Source organism: Panthera tigris, chromosome A1, assembly GCF_018350195.1.
Source record: "Panthera tigris isolate Pti1 chromosome A1, P.tigris_Pti1_mat1.1, whole genome shotgun sequence".
NCBI lineage: Eukaryota > Metazoa > Chordata > Mammalia > Carnivora > Felidae > Panthera > Panthera tigris.
Genome location: NC_056660.1, coordinates 6046270 through 6062363, shown reverse-complemented (window position 1 = coordinate 6062363; position 16094 = coordinate 6046270). Strand labels below are relative to the sequence as shown.

Here is a 16094-nt window from a genome sequence, read left to right as displayed (position 1 = left end):
TCTCAGGCATTTCAAATATATAGTAAAATTGATTAAAATATTTTAGCCTTTAATAAAATAATAAAGAAGTTATGCAGACAGAAACATCTAAGTAGAACACATTTTTATGGGTTTAACCTTTCTCATTTCCTAGAAGGACATTCTTTTATCTAAAATCTTTTATCTCCTTATTTTATTCCCATTTCATAACCAATGTGGTCCTAATAATCCATTAGGATTAAAAGGTTAAAAAGTATTCCTACCTCGTCAAGCAAAAAAAGAAACAACAGCTCCAACAATGACAAGAAAAAATTTCTCATGAAGCCTAATACTACGTATTTATCAGTTACAACTGACTTACACAGTGGCTTCCAAATGTGTTCCAAATACATGACAGCCATGTGAGAAAGTCAAGGTCTTGGAACTTACGACTTCAGTACGTTTTATAAGAACGCTGCTACCAAAACAAGAATTAATATAAATACAATGTTAACAATATATTAGGGACTCTAAAATGAATTCAGCAAAGGAAAGACTATGAATGGACTGTATGTTAAATCACTTACATTAACGATTATTCTCCGGAAAGTGATAATTATTTTATTCAGAAGCAAGATTAAATTCAAGTTATCTATTTCTGCTTTTAGAATACAATTTCAAAGCTATGAGACTTTAGAGAGTACACACAAATCCTCAGAAACCTAAAGGGGCAGTATTTAAGATTAACCATTTCCTAAGTAGTAAACAAGGCAAAGAATCTGATAGGGGAAGTCTAGACCTCGGAGTCACCCAGGATAATCCAGCTGGCTGGAGAGCCAGCCCTAGTGCTAAGTTCACCTTAGTTCTGGGTCAAGCGTTTTCTCTATTACCTCACGATTGGAACACACTTCTCAGGCACTATTTCAAATCATTTCTGGAAAGTGGCAGGGTAGAAATTACGAAAAACTCCATTAGAAACCTGAATATAAAGCTATTCTTAGATAACCCCTCAATTTTACTTCCAAGATGAGGCTTAGCTCCTGTACTGGGGAAGTGGGGGAAACAACCAGCAACATACTATTAAGTTCTCTAGAGGGCCAAACATGGTGCTAAATAAGCAGAGGACATGCCTTATCTCGCTTAATCATAAATTACTGCATGAAATATTTATATTACTTGTATTTTATAAATGAGAAAATAGTGGTTTGAGGGTATTAAATAATTTGCTCATGGTCATAGTCCTGGGTAGTGGTTACAATCAGGCTTTAAATGCTTTTAAAACTAATTAATTGACGTTTAAAACACAAAGCCAACACTCTAATACCAATACCTTCCAAGACCTAACACTCTGGGGGGGCTATTTCTCATTATACTTCATAAGCACAGATGTCTAAATATATACTAGGGTGTGAAATGCACAGTGACAGGCACAGTGCCTTGCTCACCATTTCACTGCTAGGTTCTAGCACACTGCCTGGGCACCTGGTAGGCACTCATTAGGTATTTGATGATTAATGAATTTGTGAATTAAAAAATATATACAAATGTACAGGCATCATACAAAACACCCTTTGGCTTCTGACCTGTGGACTAAGATCACTGCTTTCATCATAAAACCAGTCTACTTCTTTTAAGAATCTACTTCTTGGGGCGCCTGGGTGGCTCAGTCGGTTTAGCATCCAACTCTTGATTACGGCTCGGGTCATGATCTCGCAGTTTGTGGGTTAGAGCCCCTCAATGGGCTCTGCACGAGTTCAGAGCCTGCTTGGGATTCTCTCTCTCTTCTCCTCGCTCTCTCTGCCTCTCCCCTAGCTTTCAGAATAAATAAACTTAAAAAAAATCCACTTCTATTTTTAAAACATCTACCTGATGAGTCAGACAACAAATCTTCGAGAGTAATAATTTAAAAATATATTAACAGTCAGTGCTATCATTATCATAGTAAGTAAGTAACAGTAAGTGTTATGGACTGAACTGTGTTCTCCCTCACATTCATATGTTGAAGCCTTAACTGCCAGTACCTCAGAATGTGACTGTATCAGAACATAAGACCTTTACAGAGGCAATTAAGTTAAAATAAGGTCATTAGGGTGGCCCTAATCCAATCTGAATGGTGACCTTATAAGAAGAGATTAGGTAGGACACACAGAGAGACACCAGGGCAGCTGGTACAGACAGGACCTTCCAAGAGGTCACAAGAGAATAGTCGTCTGCAAAACCAGGAGAAGCCACAGAGGAAACCCAACTCTGCAGACTCTCCCATTTTGGACTTACAAGTTCCACCACGGAGAGAGTCAGTTTCTGTTGCTTAAGCCACCCAGTCCATAGTATTTTGCTATGGCAGCCTTGGTAAACTAACTCAGTAAATAACTACTATTAGTGAGTAAGTAAGACACTCTATGCGGGGTGTTTTTTTAAGGGAGATTTATCAGGGGATGGGTCACTGTGGGATTAGAGATGGAACCGAGTCTCAGTGGGGAATTACATCTAAGTAAATATTTCTATTGAAGTACTTCCAAAAAACCAGGGAGCTGTGCTACATTTAGCAGGGCTAACATTAACCAAATACCTCCTACATGCCAGCCACTGTGGGAGATACACTAGGTCCCGGACATAAAATGTGCTAAGACTTGCTGAGGTTCTCCAGTGGGAGACAAATGCAAGTAAGCAGGCAATCCTAGGCTGCGGCTGCAGTAGTGGTAACCCATTACTGAGAGCAGCTAACATTTACCTGGAGTTTATTGTGTCCAAAGAAGTATGCTAAGCTCCTCACGATAAACCCTATGAGACACTGTTACCATTTTACAGATGAGGAAACAAAAACACAGTTATCTTGCCTTGGGCCCTACAAGCTAGTAAGTGGTCAAGCCAAGTAAAGCACAGGTTTATTTGGCTAGGGCTTTAAGTGCCACAGACAGTGCTTTGACATTGGTACTCTGGCACTGGGAACATCCCAGTTTTCAAAGCTGATGAAAAGAACTTCAGCATTTCATCACCCCGTACAGAGCCCACAGCATGTAGTTACATATTTCTTAACATTTTCTAAGGCTGTTTTTTTTTTTTTTTTGCCTTTTTGAAGATTTTGAGTTAAAAAAAATTAAAGAAAAGGTTTGAATAAGCTTAAGCAGTGGTTTCCATCACAAAAATCACCTAAACTCTTCTAATTCTACTGGGAACAAATTCCTGTAATTTCCTGAATACTAAGATCACTGCTAAAAATATAAACGTCTTAATATGTCATTCATTACAAACTTAATTCATTCTAATTGTGCCATCTAATATCACCCTTAATTTGAACTCTTAAAGTACAAATAAATAAAAAATTAATAATATTTGAAGCTGTATCTTGTTAATAAATACCATGTGTAGCTGTGAGAAGATAAGAAAATCTCCAATATTCTCAAAATGACATTGATTTATAATATTAAAACTTTACAATATGGCAAAAATAATAAATTCTGAATTTATGCCATAGGTCTGACGATAGCTATGGGCTGCTTCCATAATTTGGCTATTGTAAATGATACTGGAATAAACACACGGGTGCATGTATACCTTTGAACAAGTGTTTCTGCATTTTAAGGGTAAATACCCAGTTAGTGTGATTACTGGATCCTAGGGTAGTAATATTTTTTTTAATTAAAAGAAACAAACTTTTTTTAATGTTTATTTTTGAGAGGGAGGGAGGGAGGGAGGGAGGGAGGGGCAGAGAGAGAGGGAGACATAGAATCTGAAGCAGCGGTCGGCTGCTGAGCTGTCAGCACAGAGCCTGACGCGGGGCTTGAGCCCACAAACTGTTAGATCATGATCTGAGCTGAAGTCAGACGCTTAACCACCTGAGCCACCCAGGCAACTCTAGGGTAGTTCTATTTCTAACTTTCTCAGGAACCTCCATACGGTTTTCCACAGTTGCTACACCAGTTTGCATTCCCACCAATGGTGCAAGAAGATTCCTTTTTTTCCACAGCCTCGCCAACATGTATTGTTTCTTCTGTTTTTGATTTTAGCCATTCCGGCAGGTATAAGGTGATAGCTCATTGTAGTATTGGTTTGCATTTCCCTGATAATGAGTGATGTTGAGCGTCTTTTTTGTCTATTGGCCATCTGGATGTCTTCTTTGGAGAAATGCCTATTCACGTCATCTGCCTATTTTTTAACTGGGTTATTTGTTATGAGTGTTCAGTTTTATCAGTTCTTTATATATTTTAGACACTAACCCTTTATTAGATATGTGATTTGCAAATATCTTTTCCCATTAAGTGGGTTGCTTTCTAGTTTTGTTGACTGTTTCCTTCGCTGTGCAGAACCTTTTTATTTTGATGTAGTCTCAACAGTTTATTTTTGCTTTTGTATCCCTTACCTCAGGAGGCATATCTAGAAAAGTGTTGCTATAGATGATGTGAGAGAATTGACTGCCTGTGCTCTCTTCAAGGATTTCTATGGTTTCATGTCTTACATTTAGGCCTTTATTCCATTTTGAGTTTATTTTTGTGTACTGTTTAAGAAAGTAGTCCAGTTTCATTCTTTTGCATATAGCTGTCCAGTTTCCCCAATACCGTGTGTTGAAGAGATTGTCTTTTTTCCCATTATAAATTCATTTCTCCTTTGTCAAAGATTAACTGACACACTTGTGGGTTCATTTCTGGGTTTTCTATTCTGCTCCACACATGTTTAAAAAATTAAACAATATATTTCTAAATAATCTATCAATAAAAGAAAAGAATCACAAAGAAAATGGAAAATATTCTGTACTAAATGATAATGAAAATACAATGTAACAAAACTTATGGAATGCAAGTAGAATACAGCTTAAAGGGAAATTTACAGTTTTAATTGCTTATTGAAAAGAACCATTTAAAAATCAATGACCGGGGCACCTGGGTGGCTCAGTCGGTTGGGCGGCCGACTTTGGCTCAGGTCATGATCTCGCGGTCTGTGAGTTCAAGCCCCGCGTCGGGCTCTGTGCTGACAGCTCAGAGCCTGGAGCCTGTTTCAGATTCTGTGTCTCCCTCTCTCTGACCCTCCCCCGTTCATGCTCTGTCTCTGTCTCAAAAATAAATTAAAAAAATAAATAAATAAAAAATAAATAAATAAAAATCAATGACCTAAGGTTCCACCTTAAGAAGATAAAAAAGAAATGTAAGCCAAAAGTAGAAGGAAAAAAAATAATAGAGAGTAGAGATCGATAACATAGAGAGAAAATACAAATTACCAACCTCCACTGAAACAGGACATCACTACAGAAGCTACAGATATGAAAAGATACGGGAATAATATGAACAACTTGGTGCTGATAAATCAACAACTTGCGTGAAATAGACAAACTACATAAAAAATACAAAATATCAAATACTAGATGCTATTAAGGATATAATATTAGTTTGTGAATTCTATCAAATATTTATAGAAGAAAAACTACCAATCTTACAGAAACTCAGAATACAGGGGATGAAGAAATGCTGCATAACGTGTTTCACGAGGACAGCATAATCTTGATACCAAAGACAAAGACATTACAGAAAAGATAATTATAGAACAACATCCTTCAAACTCAGACAGTTAAAACTCCTTAACAACACACTAGTAAATCAAATCTAGCAATAAACAACCAAGCAGGGATTATTTCAAGAATGCAAAATTGGACAAACATTAAAAATCAATGCGGTCTACCAATGAAACAGAATAAAAGAGAACTATAGGGTCATTTCAGTACACGTAGAAAAAAAGCATCCGATAAAATTCAATACCACTTATGAAAAAACTAGAAAGAGCTTCCTAAGTCTGACTGACAGCATCTATAAAAACCTATAGCTGGCATTTTATCTAATAGTGAAACACTGAAAACACTTTCCCCAAGACTGGTAACAAGTCAAAGATGTCCGTCCTCATTACTCTTCAACATTATATGGAAGCCAAGTCAGTGCAATAAGAAAAAAAATACAAAGATGAAAAGAGGTATAACTACAAAACACTATTGAGAAACTACAAAACACTACAAAACACTATTGAGAAAAATTAAAGAAAATATTAAAAAACAGAAAGTTTATCTTTTGAGTTTCATGGACTGAATGCAATATTATTAAGGTATTAGTTTTCCCCGAATTGATCCAAACCATAATCCCAGCATGCATATTTTAGAAATAAAAATGAGCTGATTCAAACATTCATATGATACTGAAAAGGACCTAAAATAGCCCAAACAATCCTGAAACAGAGGACTAAAGCTGGTGGCCTTATACAATCTTACTTCAAATCTTGCTGTAAAGCTAGAGTGACCTCATAATGGCATAAGGGCGGACAAAGAGATCAGTAAGAATGGAACAGAGCCCAGAACAGTTCACACTTACATAGTCATTTAAGTTTTTACCAGGGGAGGGGAGAAGCTCAAACCTTACATCACATGTATACAAACAAAAATGAATTAAACAGAACCCAAACTAAAGCGTACAACCAAAACTATACAGCTTTTAGAAGGAAACACAGGAAAATATCTTCACAATCCGTGGGTAAAGATTTCTTCAGTCAGGCACAGAAAACAACGGTCACGAAAAGGAAAAAATAGTAAATTTCATCAAAAATAAAAATTTGTGCTCACTTTAGGTTGAAAAACCATAATCATATACGTTAAAAATAAGTGTTCATATTTCTTTCCGAGCTTAACTTCATTTACAGTTATCAACATACACATGAAGAATGTCTGTTCCTAAAATGAGCTGTTTTCAAAACATTTTGCTGAAGTTTAATAAACACAGAGAAGAGCACACAAACCCGTTAAGTGCACAGCTCGGTGAGTTCTCACATACTAAACCCACGTAACCAAACCCAGAACAAGAACAAGAAACAGCACATTACTAGAATCCTGAAAGTTCCCTTGTCTCCACTTTCCATCACTCCCTGACCCCTCCAAAGAAAATCTCTATCATGACATCTAACATCACCGACCACAGTTCAATGGATTTTAATTCTTTAAAACTAACTAGAATATACAGAACTGTAGATGCTGGAAGAACTGATAGTTAATGTACAGATATCCTTCCTCTAGATTCAAGAGCATCAAAAATCTATCAATTACATGAAAGATAATTTCCAGCATGGCATACCCTCCACCTCACCTCTACTCTTCCCTCGTGGAGGTAATTCTTACATGTCTTCCTGGAACCTTCCTTGATTTTCTCAGTTAGATGTAGATCCTTTTCCCATTCTCCATACAGTTCTACCACTGTGCTTGGTATACCATTATTATAAGATATATGAGTGTCTTTCCTCATCAGCATGTAAATACTCAAGGCCAGGGACCCTGACTGTTCTGTTTCTTTACTTTTACCTACTCTAGTTCCTGTCAACATGACATACAACAAATGAATGAAAACCCAGTGGTATAAATCTACTAAATGAGTAAAATTATCTAAGTTAATATATCTAGCTCACAATAGCCTATTATCTGTGGATAGATACAAGGGCTAAAAGCAACAAGATTATAATATATATTCTATAATATTCTGATTACAGCCAGAAAAGATAAATTTGGACCCACAGTGCCACAATAGTAAAAACTGAAGTAAATCTCATGAAAGTAAAACTCAGTTTAAATCTGTGAATAATTATTTAATAGTGCATTAAGATGAATATTTTCCTCTGGGATTAAAATGAGATTCTAATGCCATATGGAAAGCTAAGTTTCCAAAAGAAAACAGCGCGTATTTTTAACATATTCAAATGAACAGATACAATAAAAATCAAGTAACACAATCTCATTTTAAGTTCATGTAATGACATCAATCTCATTAAAATAGAAATACTAGTTTTAATGAACATATAGGTTCCTACAAACTTACTTTTATTGCACCCAATGAAATAATAACTGGACCCTTAATATTTAGTGACATTTATCAGAAAAATATATATTTATATAAACAACTAAGACTGACGTACTCCCAAATAAATGAATTTATGCAGACATTTTTGCTAGAACTACATGCCACCTTTAGTTCTCTTAGGAAAGAAATAGATTTTTCTACAAATGGTCAATATGAAAAATATTTACCAACTTTCAATTAATGTGTATATGTGACAAATACAATTCAGAGACCACATAGTTGACATTCATGGTCAAATGATAATAATGATTATAAAAAGAGCTTCACTTACTGCTATTTCTCTACATGCCGACATAGAGATCCCAGTTCCTTCTATTTGTTTTAAAGCATAGTCCTTATCATCTTTCCTGCAAAAACAAACTGATTTTAATATACAGATAAAACTAAATTTATGTGCATTTTTAGTAATATAAAATATAAATAAATATAAGCCACATATTTGATACACAGACCACTTTTCACATGTGTTAAATAGTATCATATAGGAAGAAGTTTTTAGATAATCTAGTTCAATCCCATTATTTGATGAGGAAAGTTACATTCAAAGTAATAAAAAGACTTGTCCAAGCCTCCATGGTTTGGGGAAGACAAAGATTCAGAAATGGAGCTCCAGACTTTCAGCAATGATACGTATAGATTTCCTTTTATACACACGTGTGCGTGTGTACTGTACCCTCAACACACACACACACACACACACACACACACACACACACACAACCTTGCTTCCTAAAACCCATTCAGATATCGGTGGGTCAAAAAAAAATTAAGAAATGAATGCATCAGTAAAGTACAAGACGGTTATAATTTCAAACATGTTATAGTCCTCCTATCTCCCAAATACCTTTGAAGAGATTCAGTCAACATGTGTTTACTAAGCACTTACTATGTATTCAGAACTGTGCTCGGTATGGGGGTTACAGCAGAGTTCCTTCTTCTATGGAGCTTTCCGTGTCTGCTGGCCTAGACAGATAAGTAACTAACATACCGCAGTACGATCTAAGCGCTATGATAGGGCAAGCGCAAACCGCAGAGGTTACTCAACGGTTACTCTGGGGGAGGACCTAAGCAAGGACTTCTCAGAAGAAACACCATTCAACTGGGGCCTAAGTGGCAATTTTCACACTGTTTTGACTCAGGACCCCTTTACTCTCTTGGATATCACTGAGGACCTGCGAGGTTTTGTTCGTCATATCTATCAGTATTTACCCTCTTCGATTTTAAAAATGGGAACTTGTAAAAACAGAATACACAGCACCTATCCGTTAGCCAGCAGAGCGATGATGTCACGTTATGACACCTTTGGGAAAAAAACCCACTGTACACTCACGAGACAGTGAGAAAGGAAATACCACTGACCCCTGAACAATATGGGTTTGAGGTGCACGGGTCCACTTATATGCAGATTTTTTTCAACAAATACAATACAGTACTGTAAATATATTTTCTCTTCTCGTTTCAGTAACATTTTCTTTTTTCAAGCTTTCTTTATTGTTAAGAACACAGGAAATAACATATGTAACATAAAAAACATGTGCTTAATTTGCTGTTTATGTGATCTTATGGCTTAAGCAGTCAAGTTCTTAGGGAACTAAAAGTTATATGTGCATTGTAGACCGTGGTGACCGCGTAGGCTGTCGGCGCCCCCAACCCCCACGTACTCAAGGGTCAACTGTGACATCACAGCACTAGTAGGAAAATCGTGTTGACCTGCGGATTCTCTGAAAGGATTCTGGGGGTAACGAGCGGTTCCCAGACCGGAGTTTGAGAACTGCTGATGTGGGGGTATGTGTATTTGTGTACGTGTACGCGGCTTGAGTTAAGACGGCAACACGGCGTGAAGATGCACGAGGCGAGACAAAAGCATTCGAGGAGAACAGACATCGTAAACAACGGGGGATGAGGCTCAGGACATCAATCAGGAACCAGAACATAAGTCTTTCTACTCCAAGAATAACAGGAAGCCCTCCATTAAAGATCTCTTTCATAAGAGATATCAATCCTATTTTATTGGGAAAACGTATCTTTGGCTGCCTTCTGAATGCTTTGGGAGAGCAAATAAGAACAGGAGGCAGAGAAGCCACTGAAAAGTAAACAGCGTTAAAGTACTTCAGCTGAGAGACGGCGGCGGTGGCTGCACAACGGTGGTTTCCATACAGAGGACACGGACCGGAGTGCCTCGGCGAGGCAGGACCGGTAGCACTTGGCGACAGGACACTGGTCAGAAGGAAGGAGGAGGAGCCAAAGATAATGACTTGTGCCGAGGCAGCAGGTTACCAGCAACATCACCGACTGAAATGAGAAACGGGAGGAAAAGGACCGACGGCAGAAGAAGCCAGCTCCGTTTTGTGTAGGTCGAGTGTGCGGTACATCCGAGATACCAGAGTGAGGATGGCAAGCTGAGTCAACAAGTCTAAAGCGCGAGAGAAAGCTGAAGACACGCGTTTACTATAATTAGGACACACACGGTAATCAAAGCCATGGGAGTCAAGTGACGCCAGAGAGGTCAAAAAAAAAAAAAAAAAAGTTTCAAAAAGGGTAGAATAGGAAATGGTAGCGAAAGCTGCGGAGGAGACTAGCGAGGTGAAGAAGCGTCCGCTGAACTTAGCAACGATGAAGTCACCAGAGAGCAGACCGGGCGACAACAGTTGAGGTGATGTAATGGCAGAGTCCGCACTGCAGCAGCTGGCGACGAATGGGGCACAAGCAAACCAAGATGACAAACGGAGACATCTGAGAGGGAGAAAGCACACCGGTAGCTGGACTGATGCGCAAGCTTACAGAGTTACTGTTATTTTAAGAGGGAAGAGAACTGAATAGGTTAAGTACGGCCAGGAAGAATCCAGAGCGAAGGAGCTGCTGACGGAAGAGGGAGAGGCAGGTAAAAGTTAAGAGAGCAAAGACGAAAATGCTGAGGAGAAATTAAACAAGGCTAGAAGGAGAAACACTTTCAGGGAGAGTTCTCACCTGATGGCTTCGAATCTTCCTGATGTTGGAAATTAGGTCATATACTAAAAGTAAGAGGAGGGCACCTAGGCGGCTCAGTCAGTGAAGCGTCCCGACTCCGGACTTCGGCTTAGATCATGATCTCACGGTTCCTGAGTTCAAGCCCCGCATCTGGCTCCATGCTCCCAGCACGGAGACTACCTAGGATTCTCTCTCCCTCTCTCTCTCCCCCTCCCCCACTCCCTCTCCAAATAAATAAACCTAAAAAATAAAAGCACGGGCAAAGGTGGTAGAGTTCAAGATTTGAAAGGATGAAAGGAGGTTTGGTTGAATAAAATCTATTCATTTAAGTACATTTACTACTTTATTATCTCAAATTATTAAAACATACGTAGCTTTATCTTCGTGATTGCAATATATTTACACCAAATCCTTAGCTGTGGGGGAAAAAAAAAATCCCAATTCCAACATTATTTTTCTGAAAAAAAGACCTGTCTTATGACAATCGGCTTTATAACATACTTTCTAGTAAAGCCCCACGGGCACTCATTATTTTAAAAATACATTAAGTGTACCTACACTCAATGTTCACTATGTCTGAATGATGTGTGAAAGAATTAAAAACATGAAGTTGAAGAGGGGGATGCAAAAATAAAATGACGTCAGGACTAGAATACGTCTGCTAGACACTTTCACATACACGGTACTGGTTTAACCAGATGGTTAACCCAGGAGTGAGTACAAGGGATTGTTATAGGTACTATTTGAGGATAGCATCCTAGATCTGGGCACTCTAAGGAGAAAGAGAGTGGTGGGAAAGAAAATAAATTAAACCCAAGACTTACCCATTCACCTCCTTAACAACAGCCCTGAATTTCTCTCGTATGTAAATGGCCAAGCTGCCATATGCAAATGTCTTCTCAATGAACTGAAAAATTCTAATCTGCAAACAGTTCTCTCCCCCATCCCAAGTAATTATCTGTGTTATGTTTTATAAAGGTAAGTGATGAGCAAGAAAGGTGAAATGGGAGAACAGAAAAACTTTAGATGTTTGATAATCAAAAAGGCAACCTCCTCTTGAAAATCATTGAATTACCGTCATAATATAACAGCACTTTGTGGTTTACAGAGCACATTTATTTACATATCCATCCACACAGTCACTTTTTAGTAAAAAGGCACATTGGAGAGGAAAAGGATTTGTTCCCCAGTTTCAGTCATGGTCCGGTTAAAGTAGTCAGCCTGCATAAATAAATAATTGCAATATAGTGTTTTAAGTGCTATAAATAGAAGGGACCAACTACAACTTGAAGGGTTGAAGCAAGATGAAAGAAAGCTTCAGAAAGAGGCTACCTAAGCAGAGATTTTCAAGATTTCAGGAGTTGGTGAGGAAAGGAGGGAGGGGCTGTGGAGAGAAATCAGTAGCAAGAGCAGACGTTCCAGAAAGTGGGAACGATACGTACAAAAATACAGATGGGGAAGGTGTGACATGCTCAGAGAATAGCAGAGAGCAGCAGCAGCAGTTTAACATCATGAAACAGGCTCACAGTCCTGAGGATGGATGAGATTTTAGAAACAGGCAGAGGGAAGATGGGAGGGGGTCAGCTGTGTCATCTGTGTCCAAAGAGGGGTACACAGAGTATATGCGCTTCACTTCAGGGAGAGTAAAAAAACGTAAGTATGACAAGAAAATACTACATTAAAAATAATAAAGAAAGCTGAGGGAAAGTGTGTTACATGAGGAAGCCGAAAGGAAGAGAGTGGAACCATGACGAAAGAGTAAAGCCAGTAATAGAAAATGGCCGTAAAGGAGCGGGTAAAAAAAATGAGCAGTGTTTTGGTACAAAAGAGTAATGAACACACGTATGAAATTTCACTTCCTTCCTAAAACCCTACTAAAAAATGGCAAAGAAATTTTTTAAAAATATTAACTCACATGGATGAGAAATGGAGAGGAGGCAGCATAAAACTTTGGAAACTAGAAAGTAAGTGGACAAACACTAACTGATTAACAAGACCCAAGAGAAAACTAGATCAGACACTGACAGTGAAGAAAACTGAGGACCAATTAGATGCATCCAGCAAAATCCTCCAAGATCAGAGAACTGACAGTACGAGATAACTCTGGAAGTAGAACTGGTTGAGTGGAAGATAAAGCTGAAGAGATATTTCTAGAAAATAGAATAAAATAAGAAATGTGAAAGAAAACCAGAAAAATTAGACAACCAGTCCGTGAAACCCAATATACAAGTAATTAGCAGTCAAGAAAGAAAGAACAGAGAAAAGAAGTGATTCAAGGCAACTTCCCAAACTGAATGACAGGGTTTCTAAAACTGAAAGGGTCCAATGAGTTCCCACCACAAACAGCTGAAAACAGACCCACATCAAGACACAATACCTACATCTTTCAGAAAAGTGGAGATGAGCGGATTTTACAAGCTTCCGGTGGAGACAGGTAATGGGCCATTTAGAAAGGATCAATATTGGCCACGAGAAAGAAGAAAATCCTGCCATTTGTGACAACACGGATGAACCTGAGGACATTAAGCTAAGTGAGATAAATCCCATAAAGAAAATACCGTACGATATCACTTATATGTGGAATCCCTGAACTCGTAAAAACAGAAAGTAGAATGGTGACTACCTGGGGCGAGGGGCACAGGGAGATGTTTAATGAACAGGATAGTGATTATAGATAACAATACTATATTATAAACTTCAAAGTTGCTAAGAGACTGTATCTTAATTGTTCCCACTAGGGGGAAAAAAAGTGTTAGCTACACTACAGTGGTAGTCATATTACAATATACAAATTTATCAGTCAACAAGTTGTACAACTTAAACTTACACAATGCTATATGTGAATTATATCTCAATAAAAATAAATTTTAAAAAAAGAATCAGGAATCAGGATACCTGTGGACTTCTCAACAGCGGTTTTAGAAGCCAGAAGCTCTGGCCTAACTGCACTACGTAAAATCATGAGGTATTGATTACAGCGTCAAGAGAAGTTGTTTGGGGTGTAAGAGCCTGTTCTGGAGAACTACATTGTCAGCTGCAATGACAGAAAAACATTACAGAGTCGTCAGCCAGATCAAGGAGCTTGAGCCAGAATGTAAATCAGTACAGTACTTCCTTCATGGAAAAAGTCATGCTTTACGGGAGAAGCAAAAAAGAAAGAAAGAATCAGCTGAGCCGATCACTGTTAGTTACGTAGTAAAAATTGTGAATTACGTGAAGCGTAATGTGTTAACCTGAAGATGTAATTATCTTTATTATGCAATAATCTGTAAGCAGATCATAAGCAACCGTCACTGTTGTGCTGCAGTATGACGGCTACCGAGGGAAAAGGTCTGGGAGGATATGCTAGACCACAGCACGAATCTCAGCGATTGTGCACGACAATGAGCTGCCCCGGCCGAATGCTACAGAGATGTGAATTCAGCCCCCTAACTTGCTTAAGTATTTGGTATTTTTAATAATCTTAGTGTTTCCAGTTTGGGACAGAATGCTCTTAAAGATACATCCTTGGGCCTTAGACATATTTTAAATCATTTTTAATAAAATCTATTTAAAAAGATTAAAGGTCCTAATAATTATTGTTCTTACTGCAATTAGTATTTTCAAATATGGCTTAGGAACTACTTTTTACCTTTGGATACCACGACTAAAGTTCACATATTATTATCATCTGATTTTGCCTTTTGTGAATTTAGGTCCCAAAATCAAAATAATAAAGCGGATGTCTTTTACACTTAATGTACCTTTGGATTTCTTATTTTAAAAACTCTGTTCTCTCCAAATTGATTTATTTGACAAATTAAAGGAGTTCAGCCATTATACATTAAATGCAAATAAAATGTATTAATGCGCATATACATATGTGTGTGTATGTGTGTGTGTATATATATGTGTACATATACATATATACACATATATATACATATGTACATATGTTTGGCGATTTATGTACATTGAGCTGAGAAGAGGCAGACTCATGTTCTTAGAGAAAAACTGGTACAATGACTGTTTCAATATTTTTGTTTCTAGGTTTCAGTATCCTAGTCAATTAAGAATGAACATAACACACTTGATGGTAGAAATCAAGAAGCCTTGCAGGTTGGTTCAAGTCCTCACTGTTCACAATATGTTCTAACTCCTTGGGTAACCACTGACTAAAGCCTTACATCCTTGTGTATTATATACACATCAATAGAGGAGCTGCTTTCTCCCATTCTAAAAATTCTGGTTAACCTAATTTTCCAGAGCTGTTCAACCTTATCTTCCCTGGCTAGATACTTAATCAGCTCTATACGCTCTCAGATTAGGTGACTGGCTATTTTTGAAGCATCATTAGGGAAAGACTGCACTTGAACCCCCATGGAAATGACCTTGCCATACTCTGTTGACAACTACAACAGCAGAACTCCTTGGATGCACAGCTCTCAATTACCGTGACATAACAACACATCCTCAAATTACTGGAAGACCGTCCCAGCCAGAGACCTCAAATTGAGGATTCCTAAGAATCCTCCAGAAGATGATCCTAGAGAATGAGACAGCTTCCACCCAGGACCCATGGAACAAGATCTAAATGGCAAGAACCAAAGACTGTCAGGCTTAAATCTGCATGTTCTCATTCCACAGCTCTTTTCTATCCTCTATGCTGGTTTAAATTTCTGAATTATTAATAGACATCTGCTATGTCTAATAACAATACCCTTAATATTGCTCTTTATAATCCTAATCACTCCTTGTATGAATCCAATACCTGGCTACAATTTGCTCATGATTTCACTAAAATAATGCAAACAAGCTAATTACTGAGATTTTAGCCACTTTCTTTTGGGTGCAACTCCACTCACTCTAGTTCCTGGGCAATCACACTCAACTACTAAGCAACTCCTGAAATAGTCAACTCAAAATAGTAAACAGAACAGGGAGCCCCTGTGATGTCAAACCTAGCAAAGTTTCTGTCTACACCAAAACCACACTTGGGACTTGGCTCTTTGCTTAGAAACAGATTACAAAACCTGTTAATCTCAGCATGTGCCATACTGCAGTGCTCAAATGACTCCAGAGTCCTACATGTGCACGGCCATTTTTGCTTTGGATGATTCAACAACTAACCTCACAACAACAAAAAGTATACATAAAGAACTCACTTCAGTCCAACAACTGAGGTTCTCTGAACAGCCTCCTGATCAATGGAATTCCGGCAAGAGCGAAGATCTGGATTTTACAGAACAGTGTCCTGAATGGCTGAATTTGGCCAAAATGAGGGGCTGAGAACAGCGAAAATAAACTCCGCTG

The 16094-nt window shown here is 38.1% G+C and overlaps 1 protein-coding gene across 7 annotated transcripts in view; it reads right to left on the bottom strand.

The window, feature by feature from the left end:
- CDK8 (cyclin dependent kinase 8) overlaps positions 1-16094 on the bottom strand; it is a 120124-nt gene that overhangs the window by 54925 nt on the left and 49105 nt on the right. For 5 of the 7 annotated variants that reach the window (XM_042986730.1, XM_015540103.2, XM_042986621.1 and 2 more), the window contains exon 2: positions 8107-8182. In XM_042986730.1, coding sequence (XP_042842664.1) covers positions 8107-8182 — 76 coding nt within the window. Of the gene's footprint in view, positions 1-8106; positions 8183-13183; positions 13326-13697; positions 13953-16094 lie in introns of those variants that run through there. The other 2 variants (XM_042986784.1, XM_042986827.1) reach the window with 2 other exon arrangements.